We start from the raw sequence: 26,246 nt of genomic DNA, 5'->3' as shown, positions 1-26,246 counted from the left end.
CTCTCAATGGTGCGTGTCTCAAAATACCTCTGACAATCAGCTCCAGCTCCCGGCCTTCATACGTGGCTTAGCTACTAAGCCTGGTGGAACTGTTCCCACTGGCAAGAGAAGGAGCAAAGTCAGGTCACTGATGCCTTAAAACCAGTCATGTCAGGCAGATGGGGCTCATCAGCAGTGGTTGGCAGCTCATCTCATCATGGCTCCGTCTGTCTAAGTAGACAATGGATGCACCCATTCCGGGGCGCAGACCTGAGCGATGAATATGGAGATCCTGGGCTGCCCAGACGTCAAGATCCCCCTCTCGGCCTCGCGGATGTGGTCCAAAGGAATGCAAAGCAGTACATTTGGCATCAGCTTGGCAGCAGGAGCTGCTGGGAGGTGATATGATACATCATCCAACCGCCTTAGGGGCTCCACTCCGGATTTGTGTAGGGTTTACTCCTTAGCCTTCTCTTCTCCCGAAGATACCCACAAGGCAGTGGGATCCGTAACCCTGGATAAGGGCCCATACCGGGTACTGTCAGCCGGAGCCAGCTGAGCCTGGGTATCGTGTAAGGCAGGGTCGTCATGCCTTGTAGTAGTGACATATGGAGCCACTACCTACTACCTTCATCCAAGAGAAGGAAAACTCTGATCCCAAACCTTGCAGATATACCTTCTCATTGGGAAAGGCTTTGGGAGTAAACCTTGGGGGAGAAATCCAGAGATAATTGACAATCCTACGTTGAGTTCAACACTGGCTGGCAACTTCTGCAATGCTGCTGGTGCCAAACCGTATCAGCCTCTACCATACCTTTGGGTTCATCAGACGCGTGGAGAAGGGGAGCTTGCTACATGGGCAACAGCTTGCTCTCCATATCGTTCTGCCCAGGCCAGCGTATCTGGACAGCTGGGATGCAACACCCATGGTCGAGCCCTCCTTCCCTCACTCACAGTATGGACACAGTGAATCCATGCCAACCACAGTGCCTGCCCAGCTAGTTCCAATCTCCTGTAACTTATGGAAAACCAGCTTCTACCCTGTTGTCATAAGATCACTGAATTGTTCCCCAGTATGATAAGATGGACTTTATTTTGTCCTTGCAATCTAGCTCACTATGACCTTGCACCCTACTGTCTGACTGCAGTGCACTTTCTCTGTAACTGTTAGACTTTATTCTGCATTCTGTTATTGTTTTCCCTTGTACGACCTCAATGTACGGATGTGATGAGATTATCTGTATGGATGGCATGAAAAGAAATCACTGTACATTAGAACAGGTGGCAATAATGAACCAATTTGTATGGTAATCTCCCTCCTGGCACTTATCCCTGCAAGTGGCATAAGTGCTACACCTGCCCATTCACCTCCTCCCTCACCTGCCCGAGCAGTCCTTCCAGGTGAGGCAACAGTTCACCGGCGATTCTGCTGGGGCTGTCTGTTGTGTCCAGTGCTCCCAATATGGCCTTCTCTACACTGGTGAGACCCGTCATAAATTGGACGACTGCTTTGTCGAGCACTATCCACCAAAGGCGGACCTTCCCAGTGGCTAAATATTTTAATTCCCATTCTCATTCCTGTTCTGACATGTCGGTCCATGGCCTCCTCATGTACCGAGATGAGGCCTCCCTCAGCGTGGAGAAGCAACATCTTATATTCCATCTGGGTAGCCTCTAACCCGACAAATGAACATTGAATTCTCCTCCCATTAAAAAAAATCCTTCCCCCTCTCTTCTTCTTCTAATCCCCATTCTGACCTCTTACCTCTTCTCACCTGCCTATCACCTCCCCCATGGTCCCCTCCTCCTTCCCTGTTTCCTCTCGACCTCTCCCCTCTCTTATCAGATTCCTTCCTCTCCAGCCCTTTACCTTTCCTACCTACCTGGCTTCACCTATCACCTTCTAGTCTGTCCTCTTTCCCCTCTCGCCCTCTTTATTCTGGCATCTTCCCCCTTCCTTTCCAGCCCTGAAGAAGGGCCCAACATGTCGACTGTTTATTCATTTCCACAGATACTGCCTGACCTGCTGAGTTCCTCAAGCATTTTGTGTGTATTGCTCTGAATTTCCAGCATCTGCAGAATCTCTCGTGTTTCTAATTTATAGGTAGACTATATCAGGTAGGAACAGTAATGTCTGTCATCAAGTTCAAAGTAAATTTATTATCACAGCACATATATGTCACCATATACAACACTGAGATTCACATTCTTGTGGACATATTCAATAAATCTACAGAATAATAAATATAATTGAATCAGTGGACGACCACACCAACCTGGGCATTCAGTCGGTGTGCAAAAGGCAACAAACTGCACAAATACAAAAAGAAATAAATAATAAATAAGCAATAAATATCAAGAGCATGAGATGAAGAGTCCTTGAAAGTGAGTCCATAGGTTATGGGAACAGTTCAGTGATGAGACAAGGGAAGTTGAGTGAAATTACCCCTCTGGTTCATGAGCCTGATGGCTGAGGGGTAATAACTGTTCCTGAGCCCGGTGGTGTGAGTCCTGAGGCTCCTGTACCTCCTACCTGAAGGCAGCAGTGAGAAGAGATCATGTGCTGAATGTTGGATGTCCCTGATGATGGATTCTGCTTTCCTGTGACTACAGTACAGTACAGGCTCTTTGGCTCATAACATTGTGCCAACCTTTTAAATTACTCCAAGATCAATCTAACCCTTCCCTCCCACATAGTTCTCTGTTTTTCCATCATCTATGTCCCTGTCTCAAATGGCCCTGATGTATTTGCATGGTACATGAAGAGCACGCGGCCTGGGTGGATGAGATCAACTTTATGACAATCCTTTAGCTGTGTATTCACCATTCTCGACCAGATACCTTTGCACATTTTGTGGCGGCACGATAATGCGGTGGTTAGAGTAACACTATTACAGTCCCGACGATCCGGATATCCGCTACTCTCTGTGTAAAGAAACTTACTCCTCAGAACTCTATCTCATATGACCTTGCACCTTATTGTCTGCCTGCACTGTCCTTTCTCTGTAACTGTAACACTTAATTCTGCATTCTGTTATTGTTTTAACTTGTCCTACCTCAATGCACTGTATAATGATCTGATCTGTGTGAACAGTCTGCAAGACAAGCTTCTCACTGTACACATGACAATAATAAACTAATTTACCAATTGATTAGGTGAGAGTTTTTATTTGATTATTAATCCTTTACAGATATATACAGCTTCTCATTGCTTTAACAACCCGATACGGTGTACTTAACATAGTTAAGCATCTTCACAGGGGTTGTGGAACTGTCAACAATTCCTGTAACGATCCTTTAAATACACCATATTGGTTTGTTAATGCAAGGAACATTCTAATGCTTAAAGAAAAGAAGCACATTTGATATTTCTCCTGATAAAACTAGGGCAAATTTCTAAATAGCTATACATGAAAGCAGAAACAAATACGGCATTTTTAAAAGCAGCACAATCGCTCTATTCATAGAGTCTCAGATGGGAATAGCAGTGAAATGGATGATCTCCTCCACCCACCCCACATACAGACAGTAAATCTAGACGTAGCCTTCTCTAGAAAGGTTGTTATTAAATCAGAAAGAGTGCAGAAAACACTTAGAGCTATAGAGTCATAGAGCACTACAGAAGCAAACCCTTTCACCCATCTCGTCCAACCTGAACTATTAATCTGCCTTGTGCCATCGATCTGCACCTGGACCACACCTCTCCCACATCCCTCCCAATCATGTACCTATCCAAATCTCTCTTGTGTTGAAACTGAACCCCCATCTATCACTTCCACTTGCAGCTCATTCCACACACTCACCAGTTCCCCCTAAGGTTTCGCTTCAATACCAACTTTCTTCCTTAACCTATGACCTCTAGTTCCAGTCTCACCCAGCCTTGAATTTACCCTATCTATACCTCTCATAATTTTGTATACCTCTGTCAGATCTCCTCTCATTCTCCTACTCTTCAGGGAATAAATTTGTAAACTATTTACCCTTTTCCAAAACCAACCCCCCACCCCATTGCAGGAGGGGCACAGTGTAGGGCATGTATGTGGAATGAGCTGTCAGGGGAAGTGGTTAAAGCAAATACAATAACATTTAAAAGAGAGTTGGACATATACAGGGATTGAGGCCCTACGTAGATTGGGGGATCACTTTGTCAAGTACCTTTCTTCTGTCTGCAACAGGCAGGATTTCCCAGTGGCCACCCGTTTTAATTCCACTCCCATTCCCATTACGACATGTCGGTTTACTGCCTCTTCTGCCACAAAGAGGCCACTCTCAGGCTGGAGGAGCAACACTTCTGTTTACATCTGGGCAGCACGAACAACGATTCTCCCCCCCCTCTCCGTTCTCTCTTCTTCCGTCCTATTCTGGTTCCCCTCTTACCTCTTCTCTTCTCCTCACCTGCCCATCACCTCCCTCTCTCCACTCTCCTCTCCTATCAGATTCTTTCTTCTTCAGTCTTTTCCACCTATCAGCTCCCAGCCCCCTCACCTGGTCTCACCTATCACCTGCCAGCTTGTACTCCCTCCCATCCCCACTTTATTATTCTGGCTTCTTCTCACTTCCTTTCCAGTCTTGATGAAGGGTGTCGGCCTGAAACATTGACTCTTTATTCCTCTCCATAGATGCTGCCTGACCTGCTGAGATCCCCCAACATTTGAAGACCATTGTTATTGGAGCAGAATGAGTCCATTCAGCCCATAGAATCTGCTCCACCATTCCAACATGGCCGATTTATTAACCCTCTCAACCCCATTCTCCAGCAAGCTTTGACCCCCGACTAATCAAGAACCTATCAACCTCCACTTTAAACATATCCAATGACTCGGCCACCTTTATTCCTCAGATTCACCACCCTCTGGCTAAAGATGTTCTTCCTCCTCTCTGTTCTGAAGGAATGTCTCTCTATTCTGAAATACTTCTGGTTGGTCCCAAAGCCAAAAGACACGAATTTGCTGATAAACTTGGGAACTTGGCTCCCCTTGTAAAGTCAGAAGAAACAAGAGTAGCGTTGGGGTTAGCGTGACGCTATTACAGTTTGGGCCGATCCAAAGTTTGGAGTTCAATTCCGGCACTGTATGTGAGGAGTTTGTACGTTCTCCCCATGAACCACATGGGTTTCCTGCCCGTGCTCTGGTTTCCTCCCACAGTCCAAAGAAATACCGGTTAGTGGGTTAATTGTTCAGTGTCAGTTGTCCTGTGATCAGGCTGGGGTTCAGTAGGTGGGTTGCTGGGCAGTGTGGCTCATTGGATGTTAGATTGAGGGGTGACTTAATAGAGGCAGATAAGGTCATGAGCGGTGTAGACAGGGTGAAAGCAAATTGTCTTTTTCACAGGGAGGACCGCTAACAACAAAAGGGCAAAGGTTTAAGATCAGAGGTGAGAGATTTAGATTCAGATTGAGATTTATTTATCACATGTAAATAGTGATAGTGACAGTCGTATATGTACAGACACTCCTGTGTCTAGTGTCACTTTCTGGCCATACAATCAACCTATCTTATGTATTTATTAAGATATTTATGTATTTATGTTTATATTTATTGTGGTCTCAAGCTTTGGTATCTTCTGCCTGATGGGAGGGAGGAGGAGAGAGAGGGAGGGGTCCTCGATTATACCGGCTGCTCTCCTGGGGCAGCAGGAAGTGTATTCAGAGGGAATAGAAGGTAGACCGGTTTTTTTTGGGCTTTTTTTTTTCTTTTTTTCCATTGATATATATAAAATCTAGTATACTATTATGTTATCTTGGTTTCTTATGCTTAAATTACATTGTTTGTAGTATTTTCTTTTTGGTATTGTTATCTTTTGGAATTTTATTATACTTTAACATTGTATTAATGTTTATATGGCTTACCTTTTTTGTATACTTACTCAATAAAAAGATTTAAAAAGAAAGAAGGTAGACCGGCCTGTGAGGTGGACTGAGTTGTGTTCACAACTCCCTGCAGCTGCCAAACCAAGATGTGATGCATCCTGATAGGATAGTTTCTATGACACAGGAGATTTTGTAGATGCTGGATATAAGAGCAAGACACACAAAGCGCTGGAAGAGCTCAACTTTAGTTCCTACAATGGGTAGTCAAAACTCTCTCGCACATCACTAGCACCAGCCTACCCACTACCAGGCACGTCAAAACAGAAAGGTGCTGGAAAAGGGCCAGGAACATCATGAAGGATCCCACCCACCCTGCTCACGGACTGTTTGTCCCACTCCCATCAGGGAGGAGGCTACGTAGCATCCATACCAGGACCACCAGACTCAAAAACTGTTACTTTCCCCAAGCAGTAAGGCTGATTAGCACCTCCACCTACCAACCCACCTCTCCACACTCCCAACTTTATCGTTTCCTGTCAGAGTCTCCTTTTGTCCAGACACCCCTATGCCTAGCATCATTTTATGGACATATAATCGATCTACGTACGTATATAAGCTATCTTATGTATTTATGTTTATTGTGTTTTTCATGATTGTGTTCTTTATCTTATTGTGTTTTATTTTGTGCTACTTTGGATCTGGAGTAACAATTATTTTGTTCTCCTTTACACTTGTGTCCTGGAAATGACATTAAATAATCTTGAATCATGAAGGTACATTGCAACATACACAAAATGCATTATTCATTTGTGAGCAGCTTCTTCAGCACAAAGCGTGGTGAGTATTTGAAATCAGCTGCCAGAAATAGTGACACACAAACAATGCTGGAAGGACTCAGTAACTATGAAAATGAATGAATGTTCGACGTTTCGGGCCAAGACCCTTCTTCAGGACTGGAAAGGAAGGGGGAAGATGCCAGAATAAAACAGTGGGGTGGGGAGGGGAAGGAGGATAACAATAGACAATAGGTGCAGAAGTAGACCATTCGGCCCTTCGAGCCTGCACCGCCATTCTGAAATCATGGCTGATCATCTACTATCAATACCCGGTTCCTGCCTTGTCCCCATAACCCTTGATTCCCCTATCCATTAGATACCTATCTAGCTCCTTCTTGAAAGCATCCAGAGAATTGGCCTCCACTGCCTTCTGAGGCAGCCCTTTCCACACCTCCACAACTCTCTGGGAGAAGAAGTTCCTCCTCATCTTTGTCCTAAATGACCTACCCCTTATTCTTAAACCATGCCCTCTGGTACTGGACTCTCCCAGCATCTGGAACATATTTCCTGCCTCTATCTTGTCCAATCCCTTAATAATCTTAAGTGTCTCAATCAGATCCCCCCTCAATCTCCTTAATTCAAGTGTGTACAAACCCAGTCTCTCTAACCTCTCTGCGTAAGACAGTCCGGACATCCCAGGAATTAACTTAGTGAACCTACGCTGCACCTCCTCCACAGCCAGGATGTCCTTCCTTAACCCTGGAAACCAAAACTGCACACAATACTCCAGGTGTGGTCTCACCAGGGCCCTGTACAAATGCAAAAGGATTTCCTTGCTCTTGTACTCAATTCCCTTTGTAATAAAGGCCAACATTCCATTAGCCTTCTTCACTGCCTGCTGCACTTGCTCATTCACCTTCAGAGACTGATGAACAAGTACTCCTAGATCTCTTTGTATTTCTCCCTTACCTAACTCCACACTGTTCAGATAATAATCTGTCTTCCTGTTCTTGCTCCCAAAGTGAATAACCTCACACTTATTCACATTAAGCGCCATCTGCCAAGTTTCTACCCACTCACCCAGCCTATCCACCTTGAATTCTCCTAACATCCTCATCACATGTCACACTGCCACCCAGCTTAGTATCATCAGCAAACTTGCTGATGTTATTCACAATGCCTTCCTCTAAATCATTGACGTAAATTGTAAACAGCTGTGGTCCCAATACCGAGCCCTGTGGCACCCCACTAGTCACCACCTGCCATTCCGAGAAACACCCATTCACTGCTACCCTTTGCTTTCTATCTGCCAACCAGTTTTCTATCCATGTCAATATCCTCCTCCCAATGCCATGAGCTCTGATTTTACCCACCAATCTCCTATGTGGTACCTTATCAAATGCCTTCTGAAAGTCAAGGTACACCACATCCACTGGATCTCCCGCGTCTATCTTCCTGGTTACATCCTTGAAAAACTCCAATAGATTAGTCAAGTATGATTTGCCCTTGGTAAATCCATGCTGGCTCGGCCCAATCCTATCACTGCTATCAAGATATGCCGCTATTTCATCTTTAATAATGGACTCTAGCATCTTCCCCACTACTGATGTTAGGCTAAAAGGGCGATAGTTCTCTCCCTCCTTTCTTAAAAAGTGGGATAACATTAGCCATTCGCCAATCCTCAGGAATTGATCCTGAATCTAAGGAACATTGGAAAATGTTAACTAGAAGGTGACAGGTGAAGCCAGGTGGGTGGGAAAGGTAAGTGGCTAGAGAGGAAGGAATCTGACAGGAGAGGAGAGTGGACCATAGTTAAAAGGGAAGGAGGGGACCTGAGGGAGGTAACAGGCAGGTGAGAAGAGCTAATCCCTGACCCTCACTAATTTCTATTGGTGTACCCTAGAAAGCATCCGATCTGGATATATACATTCAGTTACCTACAAGACATTAGACTTTTAAATTCACATGTCTGTACATTGCAACGGAGTCATAATGCAAAGATTTTTACTCCCTTACATTGTGGGATGGATGTAAGATTTAAATAAATTCTAATTCTAATTCTAAAATTCTAAAGTGGCCACTGAGTGTCTGTTCATGGTCTCTTGCTCCTGTAGCCTGTCCACTTCAAGGTTCGATGTGTTGTGCATTCAGAGATTCTCTCCTGCACACCATTGTTGTAATGTGTGGTACTTAGCTACTGGTCACCTTCCTGTCAGTTTTAACCAGTCTGGCCATCCTCCTCTGACCTCTCTCATGGACAAGGTGTTTTTACCAACAGAGCTACTGCTCACTGGCTGTTTTATTTTTCGCACAATTCTCTAAACTCTAGAGACCAGTGTGCAGGAAAATCGCAGGAAGTTGTCAGTTTCTGAGATACTCAAACCACCCCGTCTGGCACCAACAATCATTCCGCAGTCAAAGTCACGTAGATCACATTTCTTTCCCATTCTGATGTTTGGTCTGAACAGCAACTGAACCTTTTGACCTTGTCTGCGTGCCTTTATGCATTGAGTTGCTGCCATTTGATTGGGATTAGATATCTGCATTAACAAGCAGGTGTACAAGAGAACGTAATGAAGTTGGCTTGGTATGGCGATTGTTCAGGAGAGATCCACAGAATCACACAGCGCAGAAACAGAGCCTTTGATCCAGAAAAGTTCAAAAGTAAATTTATTATCAATGTACGTATACGATATGTCACCGCTTACAACCCTGAGATTTATATTCTTGTGGGCATACTCAATAAATCCATAATAAAATCCTGAAAGACAACACCAATAGGACAGACAGCCAGAGTGCAAAAGACAACAAACTGTGCAAATACAAAAAGAAACAATAATAATAATAATTAATAAATAAGCAATAAATATCAAGAATATGAGATGAAGAGTTCTTGAAAGTGAGTCCATAGGTTGTGGAACAGTTCAGTGATGGGGCAAGTGAAACTGAGTGAAGTTGTCCTTCCCCATTCAAGATGGTTGAGGGTAATAACTGTTCCTGAACCTGGTGGTGTGAGTCCTGAGGCTCCTGTACCATCTTCCTGATGGCAGCACTGAGAAGGGAGCATGTCCTGTGTGGTGGGAGTCCCTGACGATGGATGCTGCTTTCCTGTGACAATGCACCATGTAGATGTGCTCAATGGTGGGGAGGGCTTCACTCGTGATAAACTGGACCATATCCACCACTTTTTGTAGGAATTTCCATTGAAGAACTTTGGTGTTTCCATACCAGGCTGTGATGCAACCAGTCAGTACACTCTCCACCACACATCTATAAAAGTTGTTGAAGTTTTAGGTGTCATGTAGAATGTGTTGCCCTGCAAGCAGGTCCCACCTGCTCACTTTTGGCTGATCAGTGCTCTCTTACCCATGTACTTACCTAGATGGGCTTTAATTATTGTCAATGTGTTCCCCAGAACCACTATTTCTGGGAGTTCCTCCCAAATATGCACTGCTCCTTGAGTGAAAAGAAACTACTCATGATGATCCCTTTTGCAGAGTTTTCAAAGATGTAGCATGACATCTAAAACTTTGACAAACTTCTATATATGTGTGGTGGAGAGTATATTGCCTGGCTGCATCACAGCCTGGTATGGAAACACCAGTGCCCTTGAATGGAAAATCTTACAAAAAGTAGTGTATATGCCCTGTCCATCACAGGTAAAGCCCTCCCCACCATTGGGCACATCTACATGAAGTGTTTCTGAGGAGGAGGAGAAGAAGATGGTGGCGCGACGCAGTACGCAGCGGCTACTCCGGTGAAATGATATCTGTTATCTGTCAAGTAGGGGGTCATGCACGATCCTGATTTGATGGAGACAGACGTGAGAGCACGGAGGAACATCTGGAGAAACTTCTGAAATGCCTTCTTCACTGCCACTGCCGCTGTGTGATCCAGAATCTCCGGAGGGGAAGGCCCCGAGTCCTCGGCTTTGCTTGTTGCTCGGCGGCTGGGGCGGGGTCGAAGCGCTCGGCAGAGATGGTGCTCGGGAGGCTGTATTGGAGGGGCTAGTTGGAGGCTTGAAGTTTTCGGATGGACTCAGAGTCGGCTGTGGTCGGGTGCTTCCAATGCCTCGGCAGTTGTCGGTGCCTGGAGGTTTATGGCAGAGAGAGTTTCTCCCTTTTGCCGCCTGCTATCGGGACTATCAGGAGTCAGTCGGAACTTTGAGACTTTTTTTTACCGTGCCCATGGTCTGCTCTTTATCAAATTATGGTATTGCTTTGCACTGCTGTAACTATATGTTAAAATTATGTGGTCTTGTCAGCGTTAGTCTTTGGTTTGTCCTGTTTTTTTTGTGATATCACTCTGGAGGAACGTTGTATTATTTCTTAATACATGCATTTCTAAATGACAATAAACGAGGACTGAGTGTCCTCATAATCTAATCTAAATCACAGGAAAGTGGTATACATCATCAGGGACCCCCACCACCCAGGTCATGCTCTCTTCTCATTGCTGCCATTGGGCAGAAGGTACAGGAGCCTCAGGACCCACACCATCAGGTTCTGGGACAGTTATTACCCCTCAGCCATCAGGCTCTTGAATGAGAGGGGACAACTTCACTCTATTTCACTCGCCTCATCACTGAACTGTTCCCACAATCTATGGACTCACTTTCAAGGAATCTTCATCTCATGTTCTCAATATTTATTATTTCTCAATGTTTACTATTATCTCCTCATTTTGTACTTGCACAATTTGTTGTCTTCTACACCCTGGTTCAATGCCCTAGCTGGTGCTGTCTTTCATTGATTCTGTTCTGGTTATTATTTTATAGATTTACTGAGTATGCCCACAATAAAATGAATCTCAGGGTTGTATATGGTGACGTATATGTATTTTGATAACAAATTTACTTTGAACTTTGAAATCTCTCACCTGTGATCTTAAATTTGTTTCTAGAAACCCAGTCTACACACAAAGTGTTTTAACCTTGTCCATGCCCCTCATGACCTTTATCAGGTCACCCCTCAATCTCCTAAATTCCAAAGTTTGAAGTCCTAGTGTATGCAGCCTCTCCTTGTAATTCATAACCTTACGTCTAGAAAATCTTTGCTGCACTCATCTCAGAATTATTTTGAATTTCTTCAACAGTGATGTTTTCTCCAACAATTGGGTGCTACGGTAGTGTAGCGGTTATCACAACGCCGTTGCAGCTCAGGGCATCAGAGTTCAGAGTTCAACTCCAACAAGTAGTCTGTACGTCCTCCCCATGGAACGTGTGGGTGTTCTCCAGGGGCCCCGGTCTCCTCCCACAGTCCAAAGGCACGCTGGTTTGTATGTTATAAATGCAGGAAGTTCTGCAGATGCTGGAAAACCAAAGCAACACACACAAAGTGCTGGGGGGACACAGCAGGTCAGATAGGACCCATAGAAACTGACCAAACAGCTGGCGCTTCGGGCCGCAACCCTTCTCCAGTCCTGATGGAGGGCCTTGGCCAAAAACGTCAACTGTTTTGTTCATTTTCATGGATGCGACCTGACTTTCTGAGTTCTTCCGGCATTTCGTGTCTGTTGGTAAGTTAAAGTGTCCTGTGATTAGACAAGCGTTAATCAGTGGGAAGCTGGGCATTGCAGCTCAGTGGTGCTGGAAGGACCCATACTGTGCAGCATCTCTAAATAAATAAATTATAAACACGAACATGTGGGGTTTTTCTCCCCCGAGTGCTACAGTTTCTTCCCATAGTCCAAAGATATGTCGGTTAGGAGAGTAATTGATCACTGTAAATTGTCCTGTGATTAGGCTGGGGTTAAGTCAGGGGTTGCTGGGCATTGCGGCCCAGTGCGTCGGACGGGCCTGTTCTGCAGTGTATCTCGATAATCAAGACTGTCATCTCTGGTAGTTACTCCTGGTATGGAGAATGGCATGAACACTTTATTCTCGCACGCAGCACGTCACTCTCCTCGGTTTGTAAGTGGCTGCATCCGGTGGTCTGAGGGTGTTGTTGTGCTTCATTTGTTGTCTAACTTTGTTTTCAAACCTTGACCTGGGCAGCCGCAGGGTGGAACCCGCACATCCGCCAAGCAGTTCATCAGTTCATCTCAACCTTTGGACAAACACAAGCTGAGAGCAGAGGGCCCGTTTCCGGAAGTTAAGAAGTGCACTGGGACAGTGACAGCAAACAATACTAGCAGGCTGCTGAACCAAAGTGGATAACTTCATTCACCACAACTCTGAACTGATTCCACAACCTCCACACTCTCGTGGAGATCTTGTGAATGCCCTCTCGTTTTCAGTATTTTCATTGTTTTGTTCGCACTTGCACATGTGATAAGTAAATCTGAATCTCAATCTAAATCTCCCGCCTCTGATATTAAACCTTTGCCCTCTTCTTCTCAGTATTATTATTCTTTTTTATTGACACAATTTGTCTTCTTTAGGGCATTGGTCATTCATCAGTCTTTGTATTTGCTAAATAGTCTTAGCAAACCTCCCTGCCAGGATATTGGCCCCTTGGAAGTGCAACCCGTCCTTTTTGTACAAGTCACACCTGCCACAAAAGAGGTCCCAATGATCCAGAAATCTGAATCCCTGCCCCCTGCTCCAATCCCTCAGCCACACATTTATCCTTCACCTCATTCTATTCCTATACTCACTGTCATGTGGCACAGGCAGCAATCCTGTAAGAAATAAAATGAACGATCTTGAAATTCAGCTACAGATTGGCAAGTATGATGTTGTGGCCATCTCTGAAACTTGGCTAAAGGATGGTTGCCATTGGGAGCTGAACATCCAAGGATACACAGTGTATCAGAAGGATAGGTTAGTTGGCAGAGAGGGGGGTGTGGTTCTGTGTATTAGAAATAATATCAAATCATTGAAAAGAGATGACATAGGATTAGAAGGTGTAGAGTCTCTATGGGTTGAGTTAAGAAATGACAAGGGTAAAAAGACCCTAATGGTAGTTGTATACAGGCCTCCAAACAGCAGCCGGGATGTGGATTACAAATTACAGCAGGAGATAGAAAAGGCATGTCAGAAAGGCAAAGTCATGATAATCATTGGGGATTTTAACATGAAAGCGGATTGGGAAAACCAGGCCAGTACTGGACCTCAAGAGAGAGAATTTGTAGAATATCTAAGGGATGGCTTTTTAGAACAGCTTGTTGTTGAGCCCATTAGGGGATCGGCTATACTGGATTTGGTGTTGTGCAATGATCCGGAGGTGATAAGGGAGTTTAGGGTTAAGGAACCCTTAGGGAACAGTGATCACAATATGATCTCAAATCTCAAACTTTGAAATTTGAGAGGGAAAAAATTAAAAAACAATGTGTCGGTGTTCAAATATTACACCTTCAGTCCTGTATTCACCATTTTTGATCTTGTCTGACTTTTACATTGTAACTCATTCTGTTGACTGTAATTTTTCCCAATCATCAGCCTCTCCTTGCAAGGAGTCTCACTACACATTGCCTCTGTTTGTAAACCTACTACCTCATCTTCAGCACTATCCTTTCGGTTCCCATCCCCCAGCCAAATTAGTTGAATCTCGCCCTACCAACCCAAGCCAACCTGCCCGCAAGGATATTGAAACCCTCAGATTCAGGTGTAACCCATCACTTTTGTACAGGTCATAACTTCCCCAGACGAGATCGCAATGCTCCATAAATCTGAACCTCTGCCTCCTGTACCAGATCCTTAGCCACACATTCACCTGTAAAATCATTCTATTCTTACCCTCACAGGCACATGGCACAGGCAGCAATCTAGAGATTACTACCCTGGAGATCCTGTTTCTCAGCTTTCTACCTAGCTCCCTAAAATCTCTCTTCAGGACCTCCTCACCTTGTCTACCTTTGTCATCGGTCCCAATATGCACCAAGACTTCTGGCAGCTCAACTTCACCCTTGAGAATTAGAAACCATAGAAACCATAGAAAAACTACAGCACAGAAACAGGCCTTTTGGCCCTTCCTGGCTGTGCCGAACCATTTTCTGCCTAGTCCCACTGACCTGCACACGGACCATATCCCTCCATTCACCTCCCATCCATATATCTGTCCAATTTATTCTTAAATGTTAAAAAAGAACCCGCATTTACCACGTCATCTGGCAGCTCATTCCACACTCCCACCACTCTCTGTGTGAAGAAGCCCCCCCCTAATGTTCCCTTTAAACTTTTCCCCCCTCACCCTTAACCCATGTCCTCTGGTTTTTTTTCTCCCCTTGCCTCAGTGGAAAAAGCCTGCTTGCATTCACTCTATCTATACCCATCATAATTTTATATACCTCTATGAGATCTCCCCTCATTCTTCTATGCTCCAGGGAATAAAGTCCTAATCTATTCAACCTTTCTCTGTAACTGAGTTTCTCAAGTCCCGGCAACATCCTTGTAAACCTTCTCTGCACTCTTTCAACCTTATTTATATCCTCCCTGTAATTTGGTGACCAAAACTGAACACAATACTCCAGATCTGGCCTCACCAATGCCTCATACAACCTCATCATAACATTCCAGCTCTTATACTCCATGGACCCGATCCAAGACATCCTTGAACCTGGCACCAGGAAGGCAGCATACCATCCGGATGTCTTTATTGTGCCCACTGAATCTTGTCTCTGTTCCTCTGACCAAGGAGTCTCCTCTTCACCTCTCTGCTCCTCTGAGCCACAGCACCAGACTCAGTGCCAGAGACCCGGCCACTGTGGTTTCCCCTGGTGGGTCGCCCCCCTCAACAGTATCTGAAGTTGAATACTTATTGAAGGGAACAGCCACAGGTGTACTCTGCACTGGCCGTGCCTTTCCCTTCCTTCTCCTGACAGTCACCCAGTTGCCTGTCTCCTGCAATCTAAGGGTGATTACCTCCCTGTGACTCCTGTCTGTCACCTCCTCATTCTCCCGTATTAGGCAAAGGTCATCGAGCTGCAGCTCCAGTTCCTTAACACATTCTCTCAGGGGCTGCGGCTCAGAAGTGTTTTTCTGGGAGACTGGAGGTTCAAAACACTGCACTGTACTGAACGACTATGCCCTAACAGATGAGGAAAGGACAAATAAGGACAGTGAGAGAGTAACTTACAGGATATTTTACCTCACCCAGGCCTGAAGCTGATGAGCAAAAGCCACTGGCACACTCCAAAAGTTTCGTTTTTCAGTCGCTTAGTCGAGTCCAACTTCTCGTGACCTCATGGACTGTAGGGTCCATAAGAGTTTCATGGCAAGATACAGAAGTAGATTACTAGGCCTTTCTTCTGAAGCAGATACTGCTGCTACCGAGGTTGGGACCCGTAAGACCATAAATCGAGCAGAAGTAGGCCATTCAGCCCATCGAGTCTGCTCCGCGAGTCTGACCTGGCTGGGTTTGAACTCAGGACTATCTGCCTTGAAGTCTAGTGCTGATGCTGCTACACCACCAGCTGGCCCGCTAAAGGTATACCTCTATCAAAACTCATTCTCCTACGCTCCAGGGAATAAAGTTCTCACCTTTTCAGCCTTTACCCATAACTCAGGTACTCAATTCCTGGTCACATCCTTGTAAATCTTCTCTGCACTCTTTCAATCTCGTTGATATCTTGCTGTGTCCATTGAGTCCTATAGCACTGCAGCACAAAATCATCCTTTCCCACTTGGGCCGTGATGAATTTTTATTCTTCCCCAACCCATTGACTTGCACCTAGGCCATACCCCTCCCATCCATGTACCTATCCAAATTTCTCTTCAGATCTCTGTAAAGAAGGAACATAGCAGAAACTCAGCGAACCCGCGAATCACTGCCCCCGCCCGCCAGCTGTCCTGCTCTGAGATTGGTACTCACGTGAACAGGAAAGTAGTCGCAAAAGTAGCCCCATAGTTTCAGGCTGCGGAGGTAGTGGAATCTACGACCTCCCTGGCAAGGCGTGTTCCGGTCCCAGAACCACCACGTGGCGTACAGTACGGACACGAACCAGAAGCGAGTAAAGAAGAGGGTGACGAAGAGCACAGCGCAGCATTGTGCTGTACAAGGAAACAGGAATCGGAATTAGAGCCATAGAGTCATAGAGCACTACAGCACAGAAACAGGCCCTTCAGCCCATCTAGTCGATGGCAAACTATTATTCTGCTTAGTCCTATCGACCCCCTCCCGAACCATAGACCTCCATACTCATCCCGTCCATATACCTATCCAAATTTCTCTTAAGTGCTGAATTCAAAACCACATTCACCACTTTCACTGACAGCTCACACCACTCTCTGATTTGAGAAATCCCCCATCAGGATATCATTAAATATTTCACTCTTCACCCTTAACCTATGACCTCTAGTCCTAATCTCACCCAACCCCTCAGTGGAAAAAGCTTGCCTGCATTTACTCTATCTATACCCCTTGTGATTGTGTAAACCTCTATCAAATCCCCCCTCATTCTCCTACGTTCCAAGAAATAAAGTCCTAACCTATTCAACCTTTCCCTGTAACTCAAATCCTCAAGTACCAGCAGCTTACCCCGCTCATCTTTTAAACTTTCCACTTCTCAGCCTCTGGAGCCATAGAACACTACAGTACAAAACAGGCCCTTCAGCCCATCTAGTCCATGCCGAACTATTATTCTGCTTAGTCCCATTGACCCGCACCTGGACCATAGCTCTCCATACCCTCGCTTGCTTATGCTTATCCACGCAATGTTTCAGTTGGTACCATAAATCAAAGTATTGACTACAGGAGTTGGGTTGTTATGTATAAGACACTGGTGAAGCCTAATTTCAGAATCAGAATCAGGTTTAATATTACCGGCATATGTCATGAAATGTGTTGTTTTGCAGCAGAAGAACATTGCAATACATAATATTGAAAAGTCATAAATTACAATAAGAAGGATATATGAAAAAGGAAAATTAAATTAACTAAGTAGGTCAAAAGGAGAGGAAAAATATAAAGATACTGTGTACATCTGTACAGGAGCAGACTCGACGGGCCGAATGGCCTACTTCTGCTCCTATATCATATGGTCTTATGGTACATACGTTCAATGTCCATTCATAAATCAGATGGCAGAGGGGAAGAAGCTATTCCTGAAATGTTGAGTGTGTGTCTTCAGGCTGCTATACTTCCTGGGTAATGGGGGTCTCTAATGATAGACACTGCCTTTTTGAGGCATTGCCTTTTGAAAATGTCCTCGATGCTGGGGAGTCTAGTGCCCATGGTGGAGCAGGATGAGTTTACATCTTTCTGCAGCTTTTTCTGATCCTGTGCAGTGGCCCCTCCGTACCAGACAGTCATGCAACCAGTTAGAATGCTCTCCGTGGTACATTTGTAGACATTTGCAAGCAATGTGGGTAGTTTTGGTCACCACCTACAGAAAAGACACCAATTGGATTGAAGGGATATGCAGAGAAAATTTACAAGGATGTTTCCTCCGGCTGCTTTGGTTTTCTCCTAAATCCATGTGATGTCCTGGGTGCTCAAAGTCAAGTTTATTGTCACAAGTGCATTAGAAGTGGATTTGGAATTGGAATTTGGTCTCATGTACCAAGATACAGGGAAAAGCTTACTTTGCACACTCTTCGTACAGATCAGATCATTTCTCAGTGCGTTGAGGTAGAACAAGGCAAAGCAATAACAATGCAGAATAAAGTGTAAAATTCACTACTGAGATAGTGCAGTGCAGGTAAATGATAAAATGCAAGATCATAACAAGGTAGATTGAAAGGCCAAGAGTCCATCTTATCGTACAAGAGGACCTTTCAAGAGTCTGATAATAGTTGGATAGAAGCTGTCCTTGTTCCTGGTGTACGTGCTTCCAGGCTTTGTATCTTCTGCCTGATGGGGGGGTGGGGTGGGGAGAAGAGAGAATGTCTGGATTTTTGATCTTATCAGACAAAAGGCCCATTCAAAGGCCTGTTAACGGTGGGCAGACTTGGAGTACAGGAAAGAATTGGTATTAGAGTTGTACATGTATCACATGTACCGAGATACAGTGCTTGTTTTGCAAACTGTTCCTACAGATCAGATCATTACACAGAGCACTGAGGTAAAACAATAACAGAATGCAGAATAAAATGTAACAGCTACAGAGACAGTGCAGTGCAGGTACATAATCAGGTACAAGATCATAACAGTTAGATTGTGAAACCACACACAGATACAATGAAGAGCTTACTGTACTTGCAACACCATCACAGGCACATAGCATCAGGTAAACAGTACTGTATTCACTTTGGAAGCATGAATTTGAAAGTGGAATACAGGATTCCTAGCAGTGTGGAGGAACAGAGGGATCTTGGGATCCATGTTCATAACTCCCTCAAAGTTGCCGCGCAAGTTGATAGGGTGGTTATGAAAGCCTAAGGTATGTGGGCTTTCATTAGTTGGGAGATTGAGTTCAAGAACCATGAGGTAATGTTGCAGTGCTATAAAATGCTGGTTAGACCACACTTGGAGTATTGTGTTCAGTTCTGGTTGCCACATTATTGGAAGGATGTGGAAGCTTTAGAGAGGGTGCAGAGGAGATTCACCAGGGTGCTGCCTGGATCAGAAAACAATGTCTTATTAGGATAAGTTGAGTAAGCTAGGGCTTTTCTCTTTGGAGTGAAGGAGGATGAGTCGTGACTTGATAGAGGTGTACAGGATGATAAGAGGAACAGATCAGGTGGATAGCCAGCATATTTCTCGCAGGAAGAAAATGGTTAACATGAGGGGCATAATTTTAAGTTGATTGGAGGAAAGTATGGGGGAGATGTTAGAGGTTTTTTTTACACAGAGAAGTTTGGGTGTGTGGTTGTAGAGGCAGATACATTAGGGACATATAATGAACTCTTAGGTTGATAGAAAATGGAGGGATATGAGGGAGGGAAGAGTTAGATTGAACGTAAGAGTAGTTTATAAGGTTGGCACATCATCGTGGGGTGAAGGGTCTGTGCTGTTCTATGTTCTAAGTTCTAGGCATAAATTATACACAATTCACAATGGGTTGGCAACTGCGCATTTCCCCTAGGTTAAACCGGACTTCCGACCAAACTTAGCTAAAATTGTTAAAGGACGTACTGTTTAAGTATGTTTGAATGGGCACCACAGTGACATGGCATTTAGTGTGGCATTATTACAGCTCAGGGCATTGGCGTTCAGGGCTCGATCCGGGCATCCTCTGTGAGAAGTCTGTACATCCTCCCTGTGGAATGCGTGTGTTTTCTCTGGGTGCTCCGATTTCCTCCCACAGTCCAAAGGGCAAGTTGATTGGTCATTGTAAATTGTCCCGTGATTAGGTTAGGGTTAAATTGGGGCTGAGTCTTGTTGGGGCGGTGCAGCTCGGAGGGCCGGAGGGGCTTATTCTGCACTGTATCTCTAAATAAAATTAATCAGATACCCCAAAACTATCAGTTGTAAAATTTAAAAAAAGACAAATTCAGAAAGAAAATTGAAAATAGTTAGAATTATTACACCTTTGAAGAACAGAGCCCATGAAATTTGTTGCTGTTTTGTTGTGTCGTTATTGTTTTGTTTTTTTTTGTTCTGCTGAATGTTTTGGACGTGTCAAGTTGGCGGTGAGACTTGCAGGCTGCCCCCTGCACATCTCTAGATTGTGTTGGTGTTAAAGCGTTCGATGCGTTTCACTGTTTCAATGTTCAACAGATAGATAAATGGATGTGAAAGAGCTTTCTGCGCCCTCTGCTGGGCTCTGTGTGCAAGTGCACCCTGGCTCCCCAGTGTCAATGCGTCCATATGTGCCCACCAACACAGAAATATAGATTAAATACAGGAGCAAGAGCAGGCCATTGGGCCCTTTCCAACCTGCTACCTCATTCAATCTGGCCATGGCTGACGCTCTATCTCAATACCGTATTCCTCACGCTCTCCCAAGACTTAATGGCTTCTGTCTTTAGAGATATGTCCCCATTGTGAGAGGTGGAAACGAGTAAGGCCGGCCAACAGGGATCTGGTGAAGCTGTATAGACCAATCCCCCGTACAGTGGTTACAATAGATTACAGAAACATTGGTGAACTCCAACCATACCATCGACTTTGGATGATGGAGACAGGAGGTTATCGACGGCCTCCCCAGACGGCGGGAGGAGAGAGAGCAGCGCACCGCGCGTGCGCAGCCCTCCGGTGAAAAATGATATCATATCCTTTAAATAAGGGCCATGGACAATTCTGATTTGATGGAGACGGACGTGAAAGCACAGAGGAACACCTGGAAAAATTTCTGAAACGCTCGTTGGCTGCTGTCGTTACTGCGCAGTCGGGAATCTTCCGGAGGGAAGGCCTCAAAATCCCCGGCTTTGCCTGCTGTTGGCAACCAAGATGGAGGTCGAATCGTTCGGATAGAGATGGCGCTTGGTACTCGGTGTCGGAGAGCTGATCAGAGCTTGAAGTTTTCGGATGACTCAGAGTCGGACCATGGTCGGGTATGGCAGGGAGAGTTTTTCTTCCTTCTCCCGTCTGTGTGAGATGTAGGACATTTGAGAGACTTTGAACTTTTACTGTGCTCATGGACTTCTTCATCAAGTTATGGTATTGTTACACTGTTTGTAACTATATGTTATAATTATGTGGTTTTGTCAGTTTTTTCAGTCTTGGTCTGTCCTGTGTTTTGTGATATCGCACCGGAGGAAATATTGTATCATTTCTTAATGCATGCATTACTAAATGACAATAAAAGGGGACTACGTGTCTTCATAATCTAATGCTCTACTGGGAGCAAAGAGCCCAAAAAAAGCGCCTTTAGCAATATACTGTATCTACTTTCTTAAATACCCTGAGTGACTTGTCCTCCACTGCAGCTTGTGCTGGACATTTACAGCTTTGCCACCCCTTGAGTGAAGATGTTTCTCCCCCATTTCTTATCCTGTTGATGCCAGTGCCCTCTCCCAAGCCAACACCCCCAGCTTTGAGGCCCTAGTTGTCAATACATGCGCAACTCCAGAGCCCTAAAGGGACAACCTATTCCGAAATTGGTCACAGGACAAGGTCACTAGGTAGCAGAAGACAGAACATGGAACTTCACCAACAGGAGTGGACAGAATCCACGGAGGGGAGGCTGGTTTCTCAGATGTGCTGAGCTGCATCCGTGGTAGCGTAGCAGTTAGCACAGCGCTTTGTAGTACCAGTGACCCCTGTTCATTTCCCACCACTGTCTGTAAGAAGTTTGTATGTTCTCCCTGTGAGAGTGTGGGTTTCCCTGGTTTGGCAGGTTAAGTTGTTTGCTCGTTATGGGCCGTCTTGCATGAAGTGGGTGACCATGACTGTTCTTGGCAAATTTTCTCTACAGAAGTGGTTTGCCATTGCCTTCTTCTGGGCAGTGTCTTTACAAGAAAGGTGACCCCAGCCATTATCAATCCTCTTCAGAGATTGTCTGCCTGGCGTCAGTGGTCGCATAAACAGAACTTGTGATCTGCACCAGCTGCTCGTACGACCATCCGCCACCAGATCCCATGGCTTCACGTGACCCTGATCGGAGGACTAAGTGCTACACCTTGCCCAAGGGTGACCTGCAGGATAGTGGAGGGAAGGAGTGCCTTACACCTCCTTTGGTAGAGACGTATCTCCACTCCACCACCCAGGTAGGTAAGTTGTCCCGTGATTAGGCCGGGGTTAAATCGGGGGATTGCTGGGTGGCGTAACTTGAAGGGCCGGAAGGGCCTATTCCACACTATATCTCAATAAATAAAAACAATCTGCATTTCCCCGTGACCAGATTAGTTGCTGTGTGAAGCACTGGATCCAGATAGGATGCTTAGTCTGGTGCCTCTGTAGAGATTGGTGAGGGTCATCGGGGACATGTCAAAACTTCTTTAGCGTTCTGAGAAAGTAGAGCCATTGGTGTCCCAGTAGAGGCTTGGTTTCCACGTGGCTGGACCATGAAAAATTACAGGTGATATTTACACCTACCAAGTTTTTGACCACAGTACCATTAGAACAGACAGCAGTGTGTACTCCACACCGCCCCCACCCCTCCTGGAGTCAATGACCAGTGTTTTGTTAACATCGATGGGGAAGTTGTCTTGACATCACGTCACTAGGCTCTCTATATCAGTGGTGGATGCAGGTTCAAATGCAGCATTTAGTTCAAAGTAAATTTATTATCAAATACATATATGTCACCATGTCACTGTTGTTCCTTTCTGTGCCTTGTGGCACATCGGGCCAAATCCTTGCCACTTCCTTAGCATTTTGTCTGCTTTTTTACGAGGCAGAGTTGCTAGCTCGACGCTCAATCCACTACAGATGGAAAGCGTGCAAGGAGCTGGCTGGATTCGAACACGGGACCACTCAACTCAAAGTCCGGTGGCGGATGCTACTACACTACTGCCTGGCTGTGTCACCGTATACAACCATGAAATTCATTTTCTCAATAAATCCACGGAATAATAACTATAACAGAATCAATGAAAGACTGCCCAACTAGGGTGTTTAACCAATGTGTAAAAGACAATAAACTATGCGAATACAAAAAGAAAGAATAATTATTGATAACTAAGCAATAAATATCGAGAACATGAGATGAATAGTCCTTGAAAATGAGTCCGCTGTTTATGGGCGCATTTCAGTAATGGGGCAAGTGAAGTTGAGTGAAGTTATCCCCTTTGGTTCAAGAGTCTGATGGGTGAGAGGCAGTAACTGTTCCTGAAGCTGGTGGTGTGAGTCCGGAGGCTCCTGGACCTTCTTCACGATGGCAGCAACATTTAAGGGAAGTTTGGATAAATACTTGGATGGGAGGGGTACGGAGGGCAATGGTCTAAGTGGGGGATCAATGGGAGTAGGCAGAATAACAGTTTGGCACCAACTAGATGGGCTGAAGGGCCTGCTTCTGTACTGTAGTGCTCTATGACCATATGATTCTATCACCTTCTTGAACTCTGTCTTGTCATTGCTGAAATTGACCGTGCATCCATCACTTTTGCTGGCAGCTCATTCTATACCACTCTCCAAGGGAAGATGTTTGGTCTCAAGTTTCCCTTAAGTATTTCATTTTTGAACCTTAAACCATGACCTTTAATTCTAGTCTCACCCACCGTTTGCCTCTCTGACTGCAGGCCTGTGGCTAGCGGAGTGCAGCGGGGACTGGTGTTGGGTCCTTGTTTGATTGCTGTCTATGACATATCAACAATCTGGATCACAATGTGGTACACTGGCCCAGCAAATCTGTGGATGACACCAAGCTCGGGGGTGTAGTGGACAGCGAGGAAGGCTATCAAAACTTGCAGTGGAATCTGGGCCAGCTGGGAAAATGGGCCGAAAAATAGCAGATGCAATTTAATTTAGGTATGAGTGGAGTATTGCACTTTGGGAGGACAAATCAGGGTAAGACCTACACAGTGAATGAGACGGTACCTACAAGTGCTTTAGAACAAAGGAATCTGGGAATAAGACCCATAATTCCTTGAAAGTGGCATCATAGATAGATGGGGTCATAAAGGGAGTTTTTGGCACTTTGGCTTTCATAAATCAGGGCACTGAGTACAGGAGTTGGGATATTATGTTAAACGCAAAAAATTCTGCAGATGCTGGAAATCTGGAGCAACACACACAAAATACTTGAGGGACTCAGCAGCTCAGGCAGCATCTTTAGAAATGAATAAAATGTTGATGTTTCAGGCTAAGACACTTCTTCAGGAGTGGAAAGAAAGGGGGAAGATGCCAGAATAAAAATGTGGGGGTGGGAGAGAAGGAAGAAATTAACTGTGCTCTTTGGAATAGTTCCTCAAAATATGCATGGTATTTCTGTGTCTGACCAACATGTTATTGCATTTGTTACATTGATAGCTAGGAGGGCCATTTTGTTGAAGTGGAAGGATACATCAGCTCCCACTTTGTCACAATGGTTCTCTCAAGTGATGCTATGTCTTAGTTTGGAGAAAATTAGAAGTCGAACCTTTGAACCTTTATTTGATTCTGAGAAAAGATGGGGCTCATTTGCTCGTTATTATCATTTGAGTTAATTGATATAATTTTTCCACGATCTAATTGTAAATTTTTTTTAGTATATTTTCTTTTCTTGCTGGCGGTTTGATGTTTATTTTAAGAAGCTTTTTGTATGACGCATGGCTCCGGGGTTGTACACCTAATGGGTTCTTTTTTTTTCTCACTTTTCTGCTTAGTAGGTTTTTTTTGTTATCACAAAATTTTTTTTCAATCTTTAAGATAATGTTTTTTTTGAGGCATTGTAAGTGTTGTTACTTCGATGTACTCATGTTATTTTTCCTGTATAATATAACAATAAAAAGATTTGAAAAGAAAAAAAGGAAGACAAGCTAGAAGGTGAAGCCAGTAGGTGGGAAAGTTAAAGTGATGGAGAAGAAGGAATCTGATGGAGAGGAGGGTAGACCGTAGGAGAAAGGGAAGAAAGTGGGGCATCAGAGGAAGGTGATAGCCAGGTGAGGAGAAGAGGTAAGAGGCCAGAGTGAGAAATTGAAGAAGAGAGAAGGGGAAGAGGAAAAACTTACTGGAAGGAGAAATCAGGAGGGAGGCTACCTAGACAGAATATATGGTGTTGCTCCTCCAACCTGTGGGCGGCCTCTTCTTGGCACAAGAGGAGGCCATGGAATGACATATCAGAACGGGAATAGGGAGAGAAATTAAAGTGGTTGGCCACCAGGAAGATCTGCTTCAGCTCTCTGGAGTGGAGGTGACCCAATTTACTTTGGGTCTCACCAGTGTAGAAGAGTGCCAGGTACAATAGACAGCCCAAACAGATTCACAGGTGCAGTGTTGCCTCACCTGGAAGGACCGTTTGGGGCTCTGAATGGAGGTGAGGAAGGAGGTAAACACGAGGAATTCTGCAGGTGCTGGAAACTCAAGCAACACACATCAAAGTTGCTGGTGAATGCAGCAGGCCAGGCAGCATCTCTAGGAAGAGGTACAGTCGACATTTCAGGCTGAGACCCTTCGTCAGGACTAACTGGAGAAAGATGAAGCCACACTCAGGTTGGAGGAACAACACCTTATATTTCATCTGGGTAGCCTCCAACCTGATGGCATGAACATTGACTTCTCTAACTTCCGCTAAGGCCCCACCTCCCCCTCGTACGCCATCCATTATTTATTTATATACACACATTCTTTCTCTCTCTCTCCTTTTTCTCCCTCTGTCCCTCTCACTATACCCCTTGCCCATCCTCTGGGCTTTTTCCTCCCCATCCCCCTTCTCCTTCTCCCTGGGCCTCCTGTCCCATGATCCTCTCATATCCCTTTTGCCAATCACCTGTCCAGCTCTTGGCTCCATCCCTCCCCCTCCTGTCTTCTCCTATCATTTCAGGTCTCCCCCTCCCCCTCCCACTTTTAAATCCCTTACTAGCTCTTTCTTCAGTTAGTCCTGACGAAGGGTCTCAGCCCGAAACATCAACTGTACCTCTTCCTAGAGATGCTGCCTGGCCTGCTGCATTCACCAGCAACTTTGATGTGTGTTGGTTGAGGAAGGAGGTGTAGGGGCAGGTGTAGCATCTCCGTTGCTTGCAGGGATAAGTGGCAGGACGGAAATTAGTGGCGAGGGACGAATGGGCAAGGGAATCATGGGGGCAGTGATCCCTGCAGAAAGCAGAGCATGGGGGAAAGGTAAAGGTGTGTTTTGTGGTTGGATCCCGTTGAAGGTGGCAGGAGTTGTGGAGCATGATATGTTGCATGAGAAGGCTCGTGGGGTGGTAGGTGAGGACAAGAGGAACTCTATCCCTCTTAAGGCGGCAGGAAGATGGGGTGAACGCGAACGTCTGGGAAATGGAGAAGATGTGGGTGATGGTAGCATCAATGGTGGAGGAAGGGAAACCCCGTTTTTTT

General features: G+C 45.1%; 1 protein-coding gene across 1 annotated transcript in view; it reads right to left on the bottom strand.

Moving 5' to 3' along the window:
* mogat2 (monoacylglycerol O-acyltransferase 2) overlaps nucleotides 1-26,246 on the bottom strand; it is a 56,776-nt gene that overhangs the window by 20,411 nt on the left and 10,119 nt on the right. Inside the window, exon 2 of the mRNA XM_063054670.1 lies at nucleotides 16,317-16,495. Coding sequence (XP_062910740.1) covers nucleotides 16,317-16,495 — 179 coding nt within the window. The remainder of the gene's footprint in view (nucleotides 1-16,316; nucleotides 16,496-26,246) is intronic.

This window comes from Mobula hypostoma, chromosome 7 (assembly GCF_963921235.1).
Source record: "Mobula hypostoma chromosome 7, sMobHyp1.1, whole genome shotgun sequence".
NCBI lineage: Eukaryota > Metazoa > Chordata > Chondrichthyes > Myliobatiformes > Myliobatidae > Mobula > Mobula hypostoma.
The sequence above is the reverse complement of the archived record's forward strand: the minus strand, read 5'-3'. Positions and strand labels throughout refer to the sequence as shown.